Below are 19,927 nucleotides of genomic sequence, written 5' to 3'. Positions count from 1 at the left end.
ATCTTTTGGGGACAGATGTTAAAACCATGTTTTAAGTGGTTGATGACTGTGAATAGATGGCTTCCTTTGCTCCTCTTTTAAACTTGAGTCTGGAGTTGCTGGTTAATAGTGTGTCGTTAGAGAACCGCTAATTGTGAAAAAAGAGGACATCACCCAGGTTAATCTGAATTCGTCGTCGTTACAGACCCTAGTCTTCAGTTTCAGGTGATTACAAAGACGTTCTCATAAAAACCTACCTACTAGTCGTTTAGAACTGAAAAAGCCACTTGATGGACCATGATGAAACATCAAGAACCCCCCAAAAAGTCCAGTTGCTTTGTTTTTAGGCTCTTCTGTCAGTGACCATGCATTACATTCTAAAGTTCATTGGATGTTGTCTGCGTATTCAACCAATAACACGGTCATTAGCTGTCAAATTACAGAATAACATGTTATTAATAGTTTTTTTCCCCAATACTCAAGATCATAAATATGTGCATAAATTGCCTGAACATTGCAAGCTTAAAAACTTCTTGGAACAGTGTGTTGCTGAACATTTTGCACAGCACGCAGGTCACAAACTGTCTTAACCAAAGCAAAAAAAAAAAAAAAAAGTAACTTTTCTATTGTGTCGCGCTGTGCAGTGAGTGCTCACACAAAGACAAGTCAGCATTTTTAGCTGGCACTGAAAACAAGCATAGCGGTTTAAACTTAAATCCATCCTTTATTGACGTTTATGTTCACTGTATGGTCTGTAAACATCACAATAGAACACTGGGAAATCAGGACAAGAAGAAGGGATGGTGAATACTCTTATTAAAACTCCCTGTGTAGCTCAAAGTCTACCTCATGCTATTTTCAAATACAGCATTTTAATAAGCTTGGAACAAATAAAAACAACGTGGAATTGGCATCATACATACATCAGCCATAACATTATGACCACCTGCTTAATATTTTATAGGTTCCCCCTTCGCTGCCAAAACAGCGCTGACCTATCGAGGTATGGTCTCCTCCAGACCTCCGAGGGTCTGCTGTGGTGTCCAAACTAAGACGTTAGTAGACGACCCTTAAAGTCTAGCAAGCTGCGAGGTGGGGCCTCCATGGATTAGACTCGTTTGTCCAATCCTACATATGCTTGATTAGATTAGAAATTAGGGAAAACGGAGGCCAAGTCAGCACCTCGAACTCACCGATATGTTCCTCAACCATTTCTGAACCATCTTGGCTTTGTGGCAGTGTGCATTATCTGTCTCAAAGAGGCCATTTACATGATAGGCTGTAAATGCAACAATGCTTAGGTTTGTAACAGTGCTGACACCCTTCTGTCAGAACCAACATTGACTTTTTCAACAATCTGAGAAACGGTAGCCACCTGTTGCTCCCCACGTGCATCAGTGAGCCTTTACTGCCCATGACCATGTCGCCTTGTTGCTGCTTTTCCTTCTTTGGAGGATTTCTGATAGGTACTGACCACTGAAGATCAGGAACACCCAACAACAGCTCCTGTTTTGGAGATGCTGTGGCCCATTTGGCCCTCGTCGAAGTCACTCAAATCCTTCACTTGTCAGTCTTTCCTACCTCAAGCATCAACTTTGAGAACCACATGTGCACTTTCTGCCTTATATATCCCACCAACTGATACCAAGACAACCACAGAGACACCACGAGGAGGTGGCAAAGAGTACTAGGTTCATTTCCATCCTAAAAAGCACACGAGGAATGTAATGTCTGCCGTTTCCAAACACTGACCCATCCTTCCCAGAAAAACTGACAGGTACAGGAGGCAATATGCTTTATAAAATTGTCTTTACTTAACAGTAATCTGCATATCAAAGCAAACAAATCAAATTAAACAGGCATCACCAAACCTCCAGTCTCCTCTGCGCGAGGTGGAGTCGTCCCATGTGAGTCCTCATACTATATTCCACAATCAGAGTAATGATCAAGTATATACTTTTTTTTTTTTCCTTTTCTAGAAACAAAGGAAGCAGAGAGAGCTCGTCTTGTCATCACATGACAGATGAGGAGAGGATGTGCCGCTGCAGTGTTGGTTGTATTCAGTCCATGCAGTGGAATCAGTGTGAGTAATGAAGAATTACATTCAGAAAAATAAATGTTTCTCCCTCCTTCCCTCCGTTATTTCCTCTCCTAGCCCAGTGTCTGATATAGCTTAAACATAAACCTAAGCCGACGACTGTTCAGTGTGGTAAAACCCTGTACATGTTAAAAAGTCAGGACATATATACTTGGAGTCTGTAGCGGGAATGATTCGGGAATGATATGAAATCTGTCAAACGCATGCAGTTTGGGAATTTAAAAGTCTTACAGATGGCAGTTAATGTTAATTAAAGGACGACTGTTCTCCATCACCACTTTTCCTTTGCTCTCTTTAACATCGTTTTCCACCACACTGAACGCGCCCACGTTATCCCCACCCACCCACCCAGTGCATCTCACCCGCAGAACACTCCTCGCCCTGTCACAAAACATGCACCGCTATAAACCCCGGCCCTCCCACGCCCCTCCAACACAAACAAAGAAAAAAAATGATCAATGCATTAAAACAACTGCAAAAGAACTACACATTCAAGTACCTATTTGTCATATGGCACCAAGAGCACGTGTACCACAAGAACGTTAACCAGCCAGCAAACTCTTGTGAGGCCTATTCTCTCTCTGTCTCTCCCAATACTGCCACTTCAGAAAGCACAATTTGTCAGTGAATGATTGGGGGGGGGGAGTGTATGTTAGTTTTATAGTGTATTTTAAATCCATCTAAAGAAAGGAATACACACAGGGTATGTGTATCTACTTTATGTCTTTCGAAGACAACTGAAAAGAGTTTGTTTTGTTTTTTTTTACCTGACAAAGATTTGTTTCAATCGTATTTTTAGTGCTCGAGTTGACGGAAATGAAAAAAAAAAAAAGAGTCAAAGCAGGGATTCCTCAGTAACTGTCTTCCACCTTTTTTACGCAAACGTTGCGAAGGCGACAGTGTGAACACTCTGCTTATCCTCCTCCGTCCGCAGTGTCCTTCCTTTACTTCATACAGTGAAACCTACGTCTCTCTCCCAAATATGCTGTACAAGGTATGTTTCATGCTCCCCCATTGTTGTATTTCTTCTTATCCAATATGTAACAGGACCACAACGATCAGAAAAAAAAAACATATATACCAAACATAAAAAAAAAAAGATTTAAAAAATAAAATGACTGATTTTTCTTTTCAATCAAAACAAAGGCATACTTTTTTTTTCTTCTTTTTTTTTTTTAAACACAGGATATTTAAAGAGATAGAAAAGGCAAGTTGTAGCATGAGCGGGATTGTGTGTGTGCATGTGCAGAGGGGGAAGAAGAAGGTGAGGGTGGAATTCCTTTACCCCGAACCCTGTCTTTGGAACGCTGCTGTGTGGGAGCGCTGCGTGCACTCGCACACACTTAAATGTACGCACACGAACGCACCACACGCAGCATTAGGCCACAATGAATACCATGGCTGGGAATTTAGATGAAACAAACAAATCAAAATATATATCTATGTATATATATGTATATATATATATTTTTATATATAAGAATTTAATATATAATTTCTATCTTTCTATGTTTCAAACAACAGCAGGCTAGAAAGCTTATGATTCTGGCAATGTCCGCCGACGAAGAGGAGTCTCTTCAGTCCATGTGGAAGGACAGAGGAAGCGAAGAGGGACGAGAAGGGACGAGTGGCAAATCAGCTGTGTGATAATGAGAGGAGAAAGTGAGCGTGCAAGAGCTTAATCTATCAGCAGCCAGGCGCACCAGCACAGTTTTCGTTGGATTTCAGACGGAGGAGTCGGATCGCAATTTGCAGCCAGACGTGACTCATGTGTTCTTTTGTTTTTCAGGTGCAGAGCCTCAGGTGATCGGCGTCCAAGGCCCTGAATTTGAGGCTTTAACCCAGAGGTCTTGGGTGATGTGTTTTAAATCCAGGAGTTTCTCTAGAGAGGGCCGGGCGCGCAGCTAAGTGAAGTGTAGGGCCCTGTTTTGAGTACCGGAGACAACCTGAAGTGGACAGCGTAGCTTAAAGTGCGCGGGAGTCGCAGGCTTGTGTGGTCGATTAGCTCCCAGTTAGATTGCAAGGAAATTTCACAAAACAAATAATGCCACAAACCACTTTAGTCTTTTCAGTGTCTTACAAACATCTGCGAGTGGCTGTTTTTTTTGGTGACGACTGGCTGGCTGGCTGACTGACGAGTTGTGAGGTTCTCCCTTCTCTCTCATGTCCGAGCAAGGCACCATGGAGCCCCAAATCATCCAGAGCAGGGCTGCTCCTGTGTCTCCGTCAACACTTGACAAAAAAAAAAACAACCACCACAAAGAAAGAAGGAAAGATAGAAAGAAAGAAAACAAAGGGGTGCGTTAAACTGTGCTTGCTTGCCTGTCCTCTGGTCTTTATACTGTGTATGGAGTCCTGTGTTCAGAACATGAATTCGGTTCTTTTCCCCATTTTTGTTCCATTAAAAGAACCAACAAAATCTTTTTTTTTTTGTGCAATCCTCCACATTGGGTGTGATTTTATTTCAAAAAAACAAACAAAAAAAAAACAAAAAAAAAAAAACAAAACACGGTTTTCTGCTCTGAATAAATCTCAGTGTCGGGAGGAGAAAAAAAAAAATCCCAGAGGAAATTAAGAGGTGAGTATGAATGTGATCTCGTGTGGAATAGTGGTCCTGTTTTCATTTTGGGATCAGGCAGTTGTGCTGGACAGCTACCAGTGGTACTCCAACTCCGCTCCGCTCTGCGAGAGGACAGTCGAGAGAGGAGGAAGAGTACGGCAGGGAAAAGTGACAGACAGAGAAAAGAAGGAAAACGGGACAAAGAAGGTGACAGAAAAAAGGACACAATGTTAAGACATGTAGAAACTCAACTTTAACATTACAGCCAGTGACCCCTCCCAAACCTGGACGTCAAGGACAGGTTTCCTATGACCAACGCAACAAAATATAAGTTACAAAGCAGTTACAGCAGCGTTGTAAGCCACACTTCAACCTCAGCTTTTTTTTCTGCAGCTTTTTCTGCTACGCTACACCAACAGAACAAACCCAAGGCCTTTCGTCCTATTGCAGGGAGTGACACAGAAACGGAGACTGGTATATACGTGCGTGCAGTTGTTGAGAGACTGAGTGAGACAGCGATGCATGCGTGTTGGTGTGTCAGCGACACGAGAGAAAGAGGGGGACGGACAGGACCAGAAACACCTCGTCATTCATCCTCATCACACACACACACACACACACAGACGCCTTAAACTCTAAATGGACCTCCACATGCTAGAGAGTACACCAGAGCAGGGAGTAGACCAATGAAGGTGTGACAGGGGGGGAGTATGTGGAGCAGGTCACCACTTACATGCCTGTAGGAATGTGTGTGGCTGTATGCGTGTGTGTAGATGAGAGGTCGGAAGAGGGGAGGGGGTGGGGGGGGTGTAACAGTTATATATGTGATCACTTACCAAATGAAACAGGAGGGCTGCGTTAATCAGAGGGTGAACACACAGTTAGACAGGTCGGTACATTGTGAGTGAGTGTAGCTGTGTACACACCATCTGAGCTCCATACAGGCAGGTGTGATATTTCTTCCTTATCCCAACGACACGGTCGTAGTAACAGCAGTTTAGCCGCTCAAGTGCAGACGAGGAGACTTGTCTCCGTGTTAAACTAGACTAAATGAACACGAAACACTCGCTACATTTACATGGACAATGTTTCATCAAGATCCTAACTTAACAGTTTACACGGACCATAAATGAAATGTTATTACGATAAATCTGTTTACATACGACACAAAAAATCTGTCATATTAAAAAAAAAAAAAGACTGCCTGCTCTGGACTGTCAGATCTGAATGAAACTCTGCTATAATACTTCCTGCACTTAATCCCCCTTCATGACTGTTATAATATAATATAATATTTCAGTTTATGCTGAATTGGTGTAAGAAATGTGGTGATGCAACAGTGTGATCATTTTGGAGGATATAGTTTAAACTGGATTAAATTTAAGTGCGTTATATTTGATTTTTTTCACTTACGTACCAAATGAACTGGCAAGTGTGTGAATAACGGATGAGGGTTTTATTTACTACCATTATTGGGGACAGTGATGTTGTTTGATTCAAGCTTTGTTCAACTTTTCACTTCTTTTAGTAACTTGTTATTTTGCTGCCTCCAAATCTCTGTCTGTCCAGGAAACTCGTCACATCACTTGATGTTTACCGCACACGGGGCAATCATGGACAGAAAGAATGTACTTTTCCCCTCCTTGGGAGAAATGTTCGGATCAAGTGTTTTCAAGGTTAAGGCCTACCATCTTTCTACTCAGTTTTCAACTGAAAATGATTAGAGATCAGTCCAGTCTGTTCTGAATGATGAGGTTACACGAGGCATTTTCATTTCCATTATTATTGTTGTTGTGATTATTAGCAGAACACTACTGTCCATGTAAATGCAGCAATGCTGACATGCAGCCTTGTTTTCTCTTCAGCAGCTACATTAAATATCACCTAGAAGACGTTAATATTCAAACCGTGCCATTACAATAATCTGATACACATGTAAAATCTTAAGAATATCCTTATCATGTGTGAATGCGTGCACAGAGCAAAAGAATCAAAGTAACTCTACGTCCTTACAGACAAACCAGGACAACACAATGACCCACATAGCACGACCTGCACAAGCGACCAAACACACACACGCACACACTGATCCTTTCTACGCAGCAACTCATGAATTTTTGACGTGTCCGTCACCATCAGACACAAACACACCAGACAGAACGGGTGTATAGACCTTTACAACGACACTGCAACGCCAAGTCAAAGTTGAATCTCAGTGGGACATTTTCTCAGAGACAAATCTGACCCATCGTTTAATAACACACACACACACACACACTCTCATAGACCTTGTAATCACCCATCCACAGCAACAACAGAAAGCACACATGTTTGACCCTTCACGAGTCACCATGCCAGTCATTCGCCGATCTGCAAGTGTCTTTAAACCTTGCAGATCTCTACAGAAGACGAGAGCGTATTTCAACATCTGTGGACGAGACTGATCCTTAGACACAGCTTGAATTGTATGGCGCCAACATTTCAGAAATTCTGAAACAATGACCACAGTCTCTGTTCATCCAAACTAAACAGAGAACCAGGCCTTTATGCTGACAAAAAAACATACCATAGTTATTTGTGTTTTCTATTTTATGTGTTTTTCCCCACACAAAGGGGAAGATAATACTGCAGCGATGGTTTGAAAAGTATGTCTGGACATTTTAGTGCGTTGATTGGGATGAAAGTTAGTGAAAAGTTGGCTGCAGACCCAGCTCCCTGTGGAGAAGCAAGACACACACACACCACCCAGAGCCCATTTACACACAATTGAAACATATGATTTTACTTAATGCTTTTTTTGTAAATCTAAATCTATTGCTGCTTGATGTGTTGTTCTGCTTGTGTGTGTCCCTGGGTATCTGTGAGATTGGATGTTTGTTCTCAGCCGCCTGCACAGTTAACCCGAAAGGAAGCAGAATGGCGGAAGATGTAGAGCCACATCAGACTTTCAGAGGAAAAAGCAAGTTTGGAAATGGTGACGCTCTTCTCATACTAGTGTCAAAAGCTTTTAGTGACATTTTCGGGGCTTATTAGGGTTAGGGACGAAGAAACAAATGAGGAGAGGTGACCAAATTAACTGATCAAACAGGCTCTCCACTTAGTTACTTCATCTAAAACCAGCAGCAGCTCGGTCCACCACATGGGATGGGTGAACAATCTCTTAAAATCTCAAATGTGGGAAGTAGCCTGAAGTGTAACATTTGAGTGTGTGTGTGTTGTGCAAATGGGGAAAGATGACACTTACTCCATCTTCCTCCCTGTAGGGGTTCAGACGGTTGTATACTGCTTCGATAACACTGCGTCTGAAGGAGGGAGACACACAGCAAAGTGATCAAGTTCAGCTATTCAGTGCAAAATATGTAACAGAGAGAAAAAAAAAAGGCACGACGAAGCGTAGCAGTTAACAGAATATAATGACAGCAAACTTGGAAAAGTAAAGTAAATAATAAGCGTCCAACTGGAGATGATGTGGTCCTTACTTGCTGGCAAGACCACCCCCTGGTGGCAAAGCGGGCATGCCGTTGTCAGTGGACAGATTCCTCATCACCGTTACCAGGTCAGGAAACCCCTCCTCCCCTGGCCGAGACAGCATCTCTAAAAACAACACCAGACAAGTTAGACAAGTCAGTACTAACACAACAGAGGACAGCCAGGAACATCTGTGGGAGCAGAGCGGAGGGAGAGCGGAGCAGATGGGAGAGACTAAAAATGTGACAAATGGGGAGAAAGGAAGTGAAGATGGAAACCATACAGGCAAATTTGTGGAAATGAGTGTGTGTGTCTGAGACAAAGAGAGGGATGGTGAGAGAAACAGGCAACAGAGCCGAGAGTGGAATGAGGCCAGGCCAGTGTTCAGCCAGAGCATTCCTCTGTCTCTCTCTCTCTCCATCTCCTCTTTTTCTGTTCCCTCGCTTTTCTGTCTTCCAATGTGAGGCGGTGTCCTGAGCCAAGCATCTACTCTGGCTTACATGAAGAAAACTTCTGAGCCATTATTAAACTTCAAATGGTTTTAGCTCACTTTGAGTGAGTTTCAGCCAACATAAATTTACAATATTTCCCTCATTGATTATTTCTTTACATTGCCAGCTGCATTTCAAAGTCATGGTGGATGTTGCAATTTGAGAATAAAGACAAAACTGTCACCAGACAGGTTAGGACAGGGATTCATTTGACCTAGAATACATTTCCTGCGTCTTCTGCCTTAAACAGAAGAACAGTCCTGGTTTTACTAACAGACCCCGGGGTAAAACACTGTTCTATGTTCGTCACAGGGTCTGAAAATGAAATTCTGAAAGGGAAAAGTGGGTAGAAAAATAACAAGGAAGCAAAGAATCCTCCCAAACAAGACAGCAAATGTTTGTGCATAAAGATCTAGGGAGTGAAAGGGTGGAGGAGAGCGAGGAGGGAATAAAGAGGGGGATGCTCGCTGAAATGGAAAAGGAGGTCACGATGGGGTCGTTCTTCTGCTGTGAGCCGGAGCTAACTCGGAGGTTAGACAACAGACTGGCAGGGTCACTTAGTCAAGAAAATACACATTCAGATAAAATACTCCGACATAAGATCCTGTGTCTCAAAGAAAAACACGAGCTAAAGGCCTGGTTTTCCCAACAACATGGACGCGTAATAAAAGAGAAAGATAACGAAAATAATAAACTAGAAGTTTGCGATACTCAACATTCCTCCTGTGTTTGCACACACAGTAAACATTAGCTCATTTTATCCATCCTTTCATTCTCACCTTCCACTCGGGTCTCCAGGTATTTGTTGAACTCAGCTTCTTTCCTCACAGCTTCCTCTGACACTTTGGGAGCGTTGGGCAAACACACCAACACAACGCTCATGTTATCCCGACTCCCCTAAAATGGTGGGAACGAGGAAATGGAGAGAGCAGGCAGGAGTGAAAGAAAATGTAAAGATTATTTCCAAAGAACACGTGATGGCAAAGTCTGCACAGCTAAATATCACTATTATTATGCAAGGAATCATTTAGTTATTGGCCTCGGCAATTGAAGCCGTTACAGCTCGATCTTATAAAGCACTGATAATAGTCTTAGTCTCCACGATATTAAATATTTCTGCTGAGAAAATAGTTTTACATCGTGGGTTCTTGGAGGATTTCATTCCCAGGTTGATTGAAAAACAAAAACAAAAACACACAGAAGTCATGCTCCGAAACAGACGTGCGTTTACCTTGTGCAGGCAGGTGTCCACCACTTCATTGCAGACTCTCTCCAGGTCGTCGCACACCTCCAGCCTGGACTTCACGAACTCGCACAACTCCTCGTTGGACATGACATCCCAGATGCCGTCGCACGCCAGGATCACGAACTGGTCTTGTTCCGGCGCCCGAACCATCACGCCCACCTCCGGTTCGGGGCTGACCAGCTGCTCCGTGGGGCCCTTGCCGTCCACGCATTTGTAATCGTAGTCCCCCAAGGCCCTGGACACAGCCAGCGAGCCGTTAACCCTCTGAATCATCACAGAGCCGCCGGCGTTCTGGATGCGCTCCCGCTCGCGTGGGTTGCAGGGCTTGTGGTCGAGCGTGGAGAAGCACACCTGCGAATTGCGGTACAGGACGGCCCGGGAGTCCCCGCAGTTGATAAAGAAGAAATGATCGGGCGACAGAAGGATTCCCACGGCCGTGGAGCCGCTACGGTCCATTCCGTTCCGCAGGTCGGAGAAGCTGCGCATGTGCTCGTCGATCCTCAGGAAGCCTGTCCGGATCCCGGTTTTCACCGCCTCCACCGAAGGAGGAATCGGTGCTGGAGGATCGCTGGTGGAGCCGTCTGATCCAGAGAGGGAGCCTTGCGGAACTCCGGCCCCCATGCTAGCAGTGATTATGTGTTCCAGAAGATGCTTAGAGCAGTAGTTGGCAACCCTAGAGCCGGCGTGGCCGTCGTACACGGCGAAAAAGGACCAGTCATTCATACCAGGAGCAGGGAGCCCCAACACGGCTGTGTGAGCATCCTCCATCTCCACCCGCCAGCCCTGCATGGAGCTCAGCCCGTAGCGCAGGCCGTTGCCTTCTCCGTGCGAGTTGTGCTTCTCCGTTTTGGGTTTGTCCAGGAACGCACCCATGGCTCTGCCCTAGAGAGACCCACTGCTTCCTGTGGAGGAGGGAAAACAAAAGAGACACAAACAGAGAAAACAGGAAGCAAAAAAAAGTAAATTAGACCTGTCCATATGTTGCCACAACACAACACAGAGTTTAAAGTAGTCTTTGGCAAAAGTAGCTCCTTTATAATATGTGCGTTTTCACGAAAACATGAAAACTGAAGTAAAAGGGGGAAAACCCACCACAATTTGTCCCCGAATGTGTGCCTGCTGGCTTTCCAACAAGTGTGTTTATCTGAAAGAGGCAGCGCTCGTTGCCAATAGCCAATCACACCAACCATTAGAGCCAGATTTATCGCTCTACGTCACTGACACAACAGCTGTGGTTGGTCCAAAACACATTTCCTCCTTCACGTGTCTCAACGTCCGGACAAACACAAAAAATTCGCCCTTCTTTGGTGAACGTTCGTGTTTAATTCAGCACAGTTTAAGAGCACCTCAAACCAGATCCTCCAAAATGATCATGCGGTTGAATTACCACCTTTCTTGGACCGTTTCAACGTAAACTGAACATTACAACAGTCATGGAGGGGGATTTAGTGCATGTAGCAGTGGAACACAGATAACTAGCCGTGGGTTCTGTCTGGACACATTGCGGAAATATAAACCCATCTTAACTGATGGCAACGGCAAATTACATAGAATTAAAATATTGTTTTCATATAGACATTATATTATATTCATATAAATCCTCAAGACAAAACACTCAACTTGCAAGTTATACAAGATGTGAAAGTATATTTGTGCCGTTCCTTTTATGTTGCCAGTCTGCACCTAGAATGTGTGATTGTGTAGTTGTATGTGGGCTAAAATGATCCAACAAATTACTCCAAAACAATAAAAATATACACATCCAGAGAGCTGCAAAAGTTATTTAAAAAGAAATAAATCACTTCAACTGATCAGGATTCATTTTCTTCCCAGAATCAGATTGCTAACATAAATTCCACTCAGAGCCGGGCTTATGTCTTTTCAGCCAACAAAAACAGATTACAGATATCAAATGAATCTCTGATGGTCTGAAAATATGAACTCTGAATATATCCCACAGATTCTTTTTTTAAGGAGATTGTTAGAAACTTTAAATTGTGCGTGTGTGTGTGTGTGTGTTCTTCTACCGTTTACATTATCCGCCTAAAGTAATAATTCAGCCAAACCGTGATCATTGTTCGTCATATCTAGAAATAGCACAGTCACTTTGGTTTATGCTTAAAAAGACTGAGGAGCAAGCTTAAAAGCTTCTTTGGCCAGCCAGAACTGGCTACAAGAGCATTAACAAACTCCACAGAGTGGTCGAGAGGATGTGTTATCTATCAATAAGTCCAGCTGCATTAGCTAAATGAACAGCAGCATCAGACTACTACACAGAAGACGGAGATTCTGAATCCAGCCTCTGTTAATTGGTTGCATCATATGAGAACATCAACATGCAGACTTATTAGTCATGGAAACTGCACTCTCAACCTGTACCTTGTTTATGAAATTAAGTAAAAATGCCACCTACAAATACATTGCAGTCATACTCAAGAATTCAGCCTCTTAATGGACAGAAGGGCTGATCTTTAAGGTAACATCTTCACGTCTAGTGTCTCCTTATCTCTTACAGGATTTCTATTTCAACAACAAAAACATTACAACCTAGTGACAGATCAAAGAGAGGCTGTGAATGAGTCAACTTGACTACTGCATTTTTTAGTCATCTGTCTCACACCTACAGTGACAGTACTTTAATCTTAACGAATTCCACTGTTCCACACTACTTAGATGACAAATTGCCCTTTGCAATCTGCGTGACAGCAATCAGAAATGTCCTGAAACTTTTGCAGGCGATTACATTATCCTCAACTGGGAGCACTGTGAATGTATGACTTTATGTTTTATAATTAAAAATAAATAAATAAATCTGTAACTGGGACATGACTTAGAAAACTGTAGAAAATGCATTTTAATTCCACAGTTGGTAAAACAAGTAAAAAGCTTTGTAGCTCTAGTAATGTTTGTAGTTGACACAAACAATGCCTAAAGCACAAGACAAGCCAACAAAGACAACACAACTACATAAGGTTGGCAGGTCATTTAGGATATTTTATCATATAAAATGTTAAAAACACAGTGTTTTACTACCAATCGGCCACAGCTTTATGACAGGAGAAGTGAATAACATTGACCATCTTTTGGACCTGGCGTTCCTGTGGATGTTACTTAGACATGTTCCACCCACCTAGACCAGACCAGGCACCCCCCACCCCATAGAACGGACCCCAGCGGCAGTCTGACACAGACACACATGGTTTACTGAGTCATTTCAGTAAAGTACAAAAAAATGATCAGCCATAACATTATCACTGACTGGTCCAGTAAATAACACAGGTATTAATTGAACACTTTGTTCTCAAAGTTGAAAATGGACGAGTGGAAGGATTTGATGAGTGCCAACTTGTGACGTCCAGACAAGTGTTACAGCATCTTCAAAAGTGCAGGTCTTGTGGGGTGTTCCTGGTCTGTACTGGTCAGTGCTTATCGAAAGTTGCTCAAGGGAGGCAGAGAGGTGAACTGGTGACAGGGTCACGGGAGGCCGAGGCTCAATGATGCACGTGGTGAACTGATCCGACAGACAAGTTACTGTAGCACAAACTGCTGAAAAACTTAAAAGCTAGTTCTGGACACAGTGCATCACAGTTTGTATTGTACGGAGCGGTGTAGCACACAGTGGTCAGGGTGTCCGTGCTGATTTCTTTTGTCTACTGAAAGGTCCTACAATGAGCATTATAACTGAACCGCAGTTATAATGAAAGACGACAGTCTGGACTTAGGAAATATATGGCACTAGGATGAAAGGAACACCTCCTTGCAGTTGCATTGGGGCTCTGCTTGGTTTGCAGCACTATTCAGGAGGTGGTAGTAACAGCCTCAACAGTTACAGCCTTATAAATGCCAGGACACAGTTTTCCCAGAAGAACATTACTTTCTAACAAGAGCTTCAATGCTGCCTTCACATGTTGGAGATTAAATGTCTTGGCTGATTGGTGTTTTAAAGTCAGCGGCGCAGACCCACAACACCGGCCGAGTATTTTTGTTCACTCATAGAAGGGTCTTGATCAGTATAAAGGAGCTTGTGTGACTTCCACAGTTTAGATGAGATGTAACGGGGGTGCGTGGACAAACAAACACACACAAGCAAACCAGCGCACTCTGTCACTGATGACATATCAAAGGGTTGAGAGGCACTGCTAGTCCAAAGCACTTGAATTATTACCTTGACAACAAATGCACACAGCATTCAGTGGATTATTGAGCAGATATCAAAGCCATTTTCACAATCGCCAAAACAACTCATTTGCTCCTTCACCTACACAGCAATTGCATACAGACTGTACCAAGAAGACGGCCCTGTTATTTTAAGACTCATAAAAATATACACAAGCAGAGCTTGTCCCATATCCTATTTGGTTTAACATATGAAAACAAATCATTTAATAAATAAATATCTTAATAGTAAATACATATTTTGAACTCACACTAAAAACTGAACTAATGTCACCCAGAGTCTGATGTCTCCATGGTTACACAGCTTGGAGTGGCAGCTGAGTGGTTTCCATAGCAACAGAACCAGTAGATGCTAGCGGTTGCAGCATGTGACAAGAGCACCGCTCAGCCATGCCACCGTTTCTGTGTTTGCGCATGTTGGCATACATCGATGTGACCATTTATGAAGCACACGTGCATTTCAGGGTCACTACAAAAAAATGTGGAAATACGAAAACAAACCCTCAGCTTGGCTCCATTCAGCCACGTCGTCATCATTTTGCCACTCGGTGTGTTAGAGAGCCAGAGTAGGAAGCCAGCTTTAAAAGACAGGCCCAGAAAAACCATCAGACTTCAGACGAGCAGAGTAGCTTTAACAAGTTAACTCAATTTAACAGTCAGCTGCTGATGGGATCCTCACAGGGCCAGATTAGCCTGTCAAAGACAGACCACAGATTGCAGAAGGAAGTCAACTACCACTAATGCAGCTACCACTCTCTCTTGCTTGGCTGACTTGAAAATGTACAGTAGGTGATATGAGGGCCCATGCAATGGCTTGTTTACCTTTCGGATGTCATCACCTTACAGTTGGCTTTTGTGGGAAAACGACAAGTGACATAAATGAACAATGGACCGTGTTTGCAACCGAATGAGCAATACATCGACACAATAGAGGCATAATACGGCAAGTCAACGTGATAGGTTGTGAGCAGGCTGATGGGAAAGGTGGCATGGTGGCGGTGTAACTTGTTGTTGTCGTACTGTAGCTGTAACTGAGTGAAGTTTCAGGTAACCAGCATATTAATGATTTCCATGTGGTAGCCAAGAATAATATACATAGGACAGAATGGGATATATCTGCTTTATTCTCTAAGTTTCTTCTGATACCAGCTGTTTTTTTCAGGAGCACACACAATTATCACACAACTGTCCTGCAATAAAATATAATGATGACACCCTACACAGCTTACTGCAAAGATATTTATGGTCGTCATCAGCGAGTTAGCACACTGTTTTTGACAAACCCCAGGTAGATGGCCCCACGGTTAATCATGACCTTTCATAGTCTGGTAGCAGTTGGGTTAAATATAAATCTATTTGTCAATTCAAATTGATCTTTATACGATCTGATTATTCCAGTGGGATTAGTCCATGTCTGAGTGGGAACTAAAAACTCTGAGAGCCGCGTCACGCCTGAGAGAGGATGTGTGGCAGCATTTCAGATTTCTAAAGTAAGACCATGGAGAAAAGCTTCGCAAAAGCAAACACGTGCAAGATGTGAGGGTACTTGAGGCAAAACATTGTGGAAACACCACAAATCTCCCAAATCAATGACAACATTAGTTTCGTAAAACTCACTTTCGTCACTGAGCAAACTGATTATGAAACTAAAATACCTCTAAATGATATACTTTAAAGTGTAGAGTAATTCTCACATTTACATACAACCTGCACAACAGGTTGTGGACAGGTTTACCACAAAATAAAAGCCATTGAAGGATTTAACAATAGCAAAGACACATAAAGTAAAATGTAAACTACGTTAGGTTGTTTGTCATTCTGTCTGTTATTGAGGAAAGATTCATGAGATGCAGCCTTCAAATGGAACTTGAACGTTTAAGGTTACGACATGGGAAGTTGTGTAAACAAAGGGCTTAATGTTCAAGTGGTAACATCAGTTTAAGTTGTGTGTAACACTGCTACTAAGGCACCTGTCTGCCTCTAGAAGCCGAAGAGGCCAAGAGTTTAGCAAGCTAACAATTGTGTAGCTTGATAAAGCACATGCAAGGTCCTAACGAAAAGCTGAACCATTTGTAGGTAGCATGTAAACTTAGGAGTAGATGTAAAAATAATCAATTGTTACTAATGCCCTGATGTTGCCTTTTAGGCATGGGGTCAACGTTCTGCTGATTAAGGACCCATTAGCCGCATCCACATTTGACAACGCAAAACACATAAGCATTTGAAACAGCCGGTGTAACACACCATCCTCAGCTGTGATGAAGATGAACTTAAATTGAATTTAAATTGAGTATTTCACCCCACAATGAGGCTCTATGACTTTATACAAATGGGAGAGGTGGAACAAACAGATCCCCCCTTTTGATGACTCACTTTGAAGACACATCAGAAGGTGTCAATTTGCGGGAGCAAATGCCCTTTGAACAGATAGCTTCAGTTATCCTCGGTGCGGCGGCGTCAGAGATGATGGGGCAGTTACTTGACCAGACTGGAGTCTATGAGACTATGGTTAAAGGAGAGGAAATTGAATTCGTCATGTTATACTAGACTGAGTGGTTTCCCGACAACAAAAAGTGCATATGTACTTGTATATGCATGCTTCGTCTAGCCAGACGCCTGACTGCATTCAACTTGAGCTGCAGACCTCAAACATTGAGAAACAGTGACATGAAGTTACCATGATGAACTGAGGGCTGTGAAAGCAATCTCCATTCCGGCGAAACCACGTGTGATGTGTCTACGTGACACTGCTGCCTTAAAATGGTTAACACCTGATGTTAGTGGGAAACTAATCCCTACAAGTCTCTCTGGACGTTTCTGCTCACACACATACATACATACTCAGATGCATCTCGCCTTTCAGTCGTTCTGAGCTGTATCTGAGCGTGCATCTGCGCGCGAAGCGAGCCAAGCGAGGCAAAAGGGTATAGATAAATGCTTCTGGACAAGAACATACGCTCACTGAAGTCATATGCTATAACAGCATCGCCAGTACAGGATTTCACATCAAGGTGCCAACACAAACATGCCACTGATGATGCTGCCATTTCTGGAACACTCTCACACAGCCACACACACAACCAACCCAATAAAACTACCCACAACACGGCAATAAAGCAAGTTCATTCCTGCGCTTGTATTTTATAGGCACAGGATCTAAAGCACAACTGAACCGTAGTTTTGTATATGTAGTCACAATCTGATGTGTACACTGACAGTAAATAATGGAGTCCTCTACTAAGTCTACAATGCAGTACAATGCATTAGTCTAAAATCTAAGGGTGGAAATATCCTATATCACATGGGCAGACTACTATTTACCAAATACTGAACAAATAAAATAGTTGGCGTACTTGTGAAAGCTTTCATTGAATCAGTTATAATGGATCAACCCTTACATAATAGTTAAAAACGCAAACTAAAGTACAGCCCAACAACAACAAATCACATAAAGGGGAGTCCAGGCGTGTTAGTGACTAGCATGACTTATTATATCACAATCAAGAGATTACCAGTTACACATAAACAACTCTACTTTATGGTCCTGGTCCATCATTTAGGAGGGAGAGTCACTTGTCCCTCTCTGAGACCACTTATATCGATAGCCTAGCAGCTAGTGAAGTTCACAGTTGTAAGAGAGTTGACGTTAACGCCACAAGTTAGCGTTTAGCCAGTTTAGAAATGTTGCTTATTCTAAGCCACTTACCTCGTACGTAGGGAACTATCTCAATCAATCCTTGGTGCTATGCTCGCGGCAGGTATGTCAACGTACCGCGCACCTTGTGATGGGCTTAGCCCTCGGTAACGCTAGCCACCGTCGCTTCTCGGCCCCAGCTCGTCAGCTAGCTTTGATGAAGCATTTCACACGGCCACTTCTCCTTTCAGCATGTCTCTGCATCGGAATGAGGCTTTCAAATACATGTTTGGCACCGAAATCCCGCGCAGCACCAAATAAAAAACTCTTACTTGGGCTGTCGGTTGAAAAAAAAAAAGAAAAACACTCGACTCGGAGAAGTATATGTATGATCTGGCCACCTAGCTAATTTCGGCTAAAGCTAAACCTATGAGGCAGATGACGTTCTTTTTCAGCATCCAGCGTTGGGCGGGGCAAAGCACATGAACGCCTTCTTTGATTGGATAAAAGCTGATTCAAAACTCAAACACGATTGGTTCAACGATGTGTCAGACAATCCTCTTCTCTGGCACACTGGAAAGGGTAACGTCAGGTTTTTATTGCTCTTATTCGCTGTCACTAAGTGTGTGTACACATTTTTAGGTCTTTTGAATTCTTCATTTAACACACAACGGACACGTCTCACTAAGAAAAGCTTTGTGTTTTCTAAGTTAGAATTGCTATTAATTAATATCCAGGGCGGTGGCAAATCTGCATGCAGAAGGACAGTGGAACAGTTGGTCCTCTGGTGCAGTCAGAACCACTTGGAGTTAAACCTGCTCAAACCTGGAGATGACAGTGGACTTCAGGAATTCATTCAGGTTCCTAGGGACCACAATCTCACGAAACCTGAAGTGGACCTCTATTCGAAAGTAGGCCCACCAGAGATTGTACTTTGTGCATCAGCTCAGGAAGTTCAACCTGCGGAGCTGCTGATCATCTTCTACTGGGCAATAATCCAGTCTGTCCTTACTGCATCCATCACGGTCTGGTTTGGATCAGCCACCAGACACGACAGGAACAGACTGCAGAGGACAAATCAGGTCTGCAGAGAAGACTATTGACGGTGACTTTCCCTCCAGGACCTGTACCGGTCCAGGGTCAGGAAGCAGACTGGTAAAGTCTCTGCAGACCCCTCACACCTCAGATCTGTTTAGACTCCTCTCCTCAGGTCGGCACTACATAGTACTGTACGCCAAAACCACCCGCCACAACGACAGTTTCTTCCCCCGGGCTGTCACTCTGGTGAACTTTTTCACATTTTTATTTTTTCTAATTAATCTTCTAACTAATAAGTCTAATTTATGCTGTACAGTCTTATTTTTACGCTTGGTTTTTGTACAATTCAGTACCAGAGTCAAAGTGACCGGAGTCAAATTCCTTGTATGTGCAAACTTGGCAAATAAAGCTGATTCTGGTTCTGAAAACTTTAAGACTACTGGTACTTTCCCCAAGAATCACACTTCTCCAACTGTTGAATTAAAAATCTTATGATATAATGTTTTTTCACAATTTGTTATAAGCCATCATTAAATTTTAGTCACCTATGAGTGTCAGTCCGCAAAGTCTGTAGTTATAAATATTGATGCAAAGGTTATAACTTTGAATTTTCTCCTTCATGAAATAAAAATATTAGCTATCATGACATCATTTTCTAGAATCTTTTTAATGGCAATTGAGTTCCATGTATTAGTAATACATGTAATGACAATTAATAAATGTATTTATTGTGGCTCGGAAATAAACAATGGTCTGCTTTGAGAAAATGGAATTGGTTTATTTGCATACTATGTTACTCATCACCTCAAAGAATCATAAGGACTTTCCATGCTCTTTGCATCTGTTGCTCTGTTGCATTAATAACAGTACAAGCACTTTGCTCTAATTCGTTTTTTTTTTTAGTCTACTACTTATCATAATAACCTTACTGAATATAAATTTATTCAAAGTATATAAACTGGAAAACCCGTCTCCACCTTCTCTTGTAACAACATTGCACCTTATTGTCGAACATTTCCTTTTTCTCATTTATTCCCTTGTTTATACCACTTTCTCTGACTTTATATATATTTACTTATTTTATTTAAGTTATGATTTCAAGCCAGCTGCCTTATTTCTATTGCTTTCACCTAATTAAATGAATGTACTCGCATACAGTGATGTTTTTATGTCCTGTTGCAATGCAATTACTTTGTTTTCATTTCATGTGGATCTAAATGTATCATTCATTTACAAG

General features: G+C 42.5%; 1 protein-coding gene across 3 annotated transcripts; it reads right to left on the bottom strand.

The window, feature by feature from the left end:
- Positions 1 to 683: 683 nt before the first annotated feature.
- Positions 684 to 18,078, bottom strand: ppm1ba (protein phosphatase, Mg2+/Mn2+ dependent, 1Ba). 3 transcript variants are annotated; one of them, XM_047602711.1, is made up of 7 exons: positions 17,725 to 18,078; positions 9,828 to 10,744; positions 9,376 to 9,493; positions 8,117 to 8,231; positions 7,882 to 7,939; positions 5,474 to 5,490; positions 684 to 4,759 (listed from the first exon to the last, which is right to left on the bottom strand). In XM_047602711.1, coding segments are annotated over exons 2-7 (1,197 nt in total). In that variant the 5' UTR covers positions 10,716 to 10,744; positions 17,725 to 18,078; the 3' UTR covers positions 684 to 4,758. The 3 variants fall into 3 exon arrangements, with proteins under 3 accessions (XP_047458667.1, XP_047458666.1, XP_047458665.1); XM_047602710.1 differs by lacking the exon at positions 5,474 to 5,490 and having other exon boundaries at positions 17,791 to 18,076; XM_047602709.1 differs by lacking the exon at positions 5,474 to 5,490 and having other exon boundaries at positions 17,725 to 18,075.
- Between the last annotated feature and the right edge of the window lie 1,849 nt (positions 18,079 to 19,927).

This window comes from Mugil cephalus, chromosome 13 (assembly GCF_022458985.1).
Source record: "Mugil cephalus isolate CIBA_MC_2020 chromosome 13, CIBA_Mcephalus_1.1, whole genome shotgun sequence".
NCBI lineage: Eukaryota > Metazoa > Chordata > Actinopteri > Mugiliformes > Mugilidae > Mugil > Mugil cephalus.
Note: the sequence above shows the minus strand (reverse complement) of the source record. Positions and strands in the feature narration are given on the sequence as shown.

What these genes read in the sequence shown, in the direction of transcription:
- ppm1ba (XM_047602710.1), bottom strand. Translation starts at nt 10,715, where the DNA reads ATGGGTGCGTTCCTGGACAAACCCAAAACGGAGAAGCACAACTCGCAC. An exon ending in TGGACACCTGCCTGCACAAG is followed by an intron (nt 9,494 to 9,827) that starts GTAAACGCACGT and finishes CCACCATTTTAG; the next exon opens with GGGAGTCGGGATAACATGAG. An exon ending in GGGGGTGGTCTTGCCAGCAA is followed by an intron (nt 7,940 to 8,116) that starts GTAAGGACCACA and finishes TCCCTCCTTCAG; the next exon opens with ACGCAGTGTTATCGAAGCAG.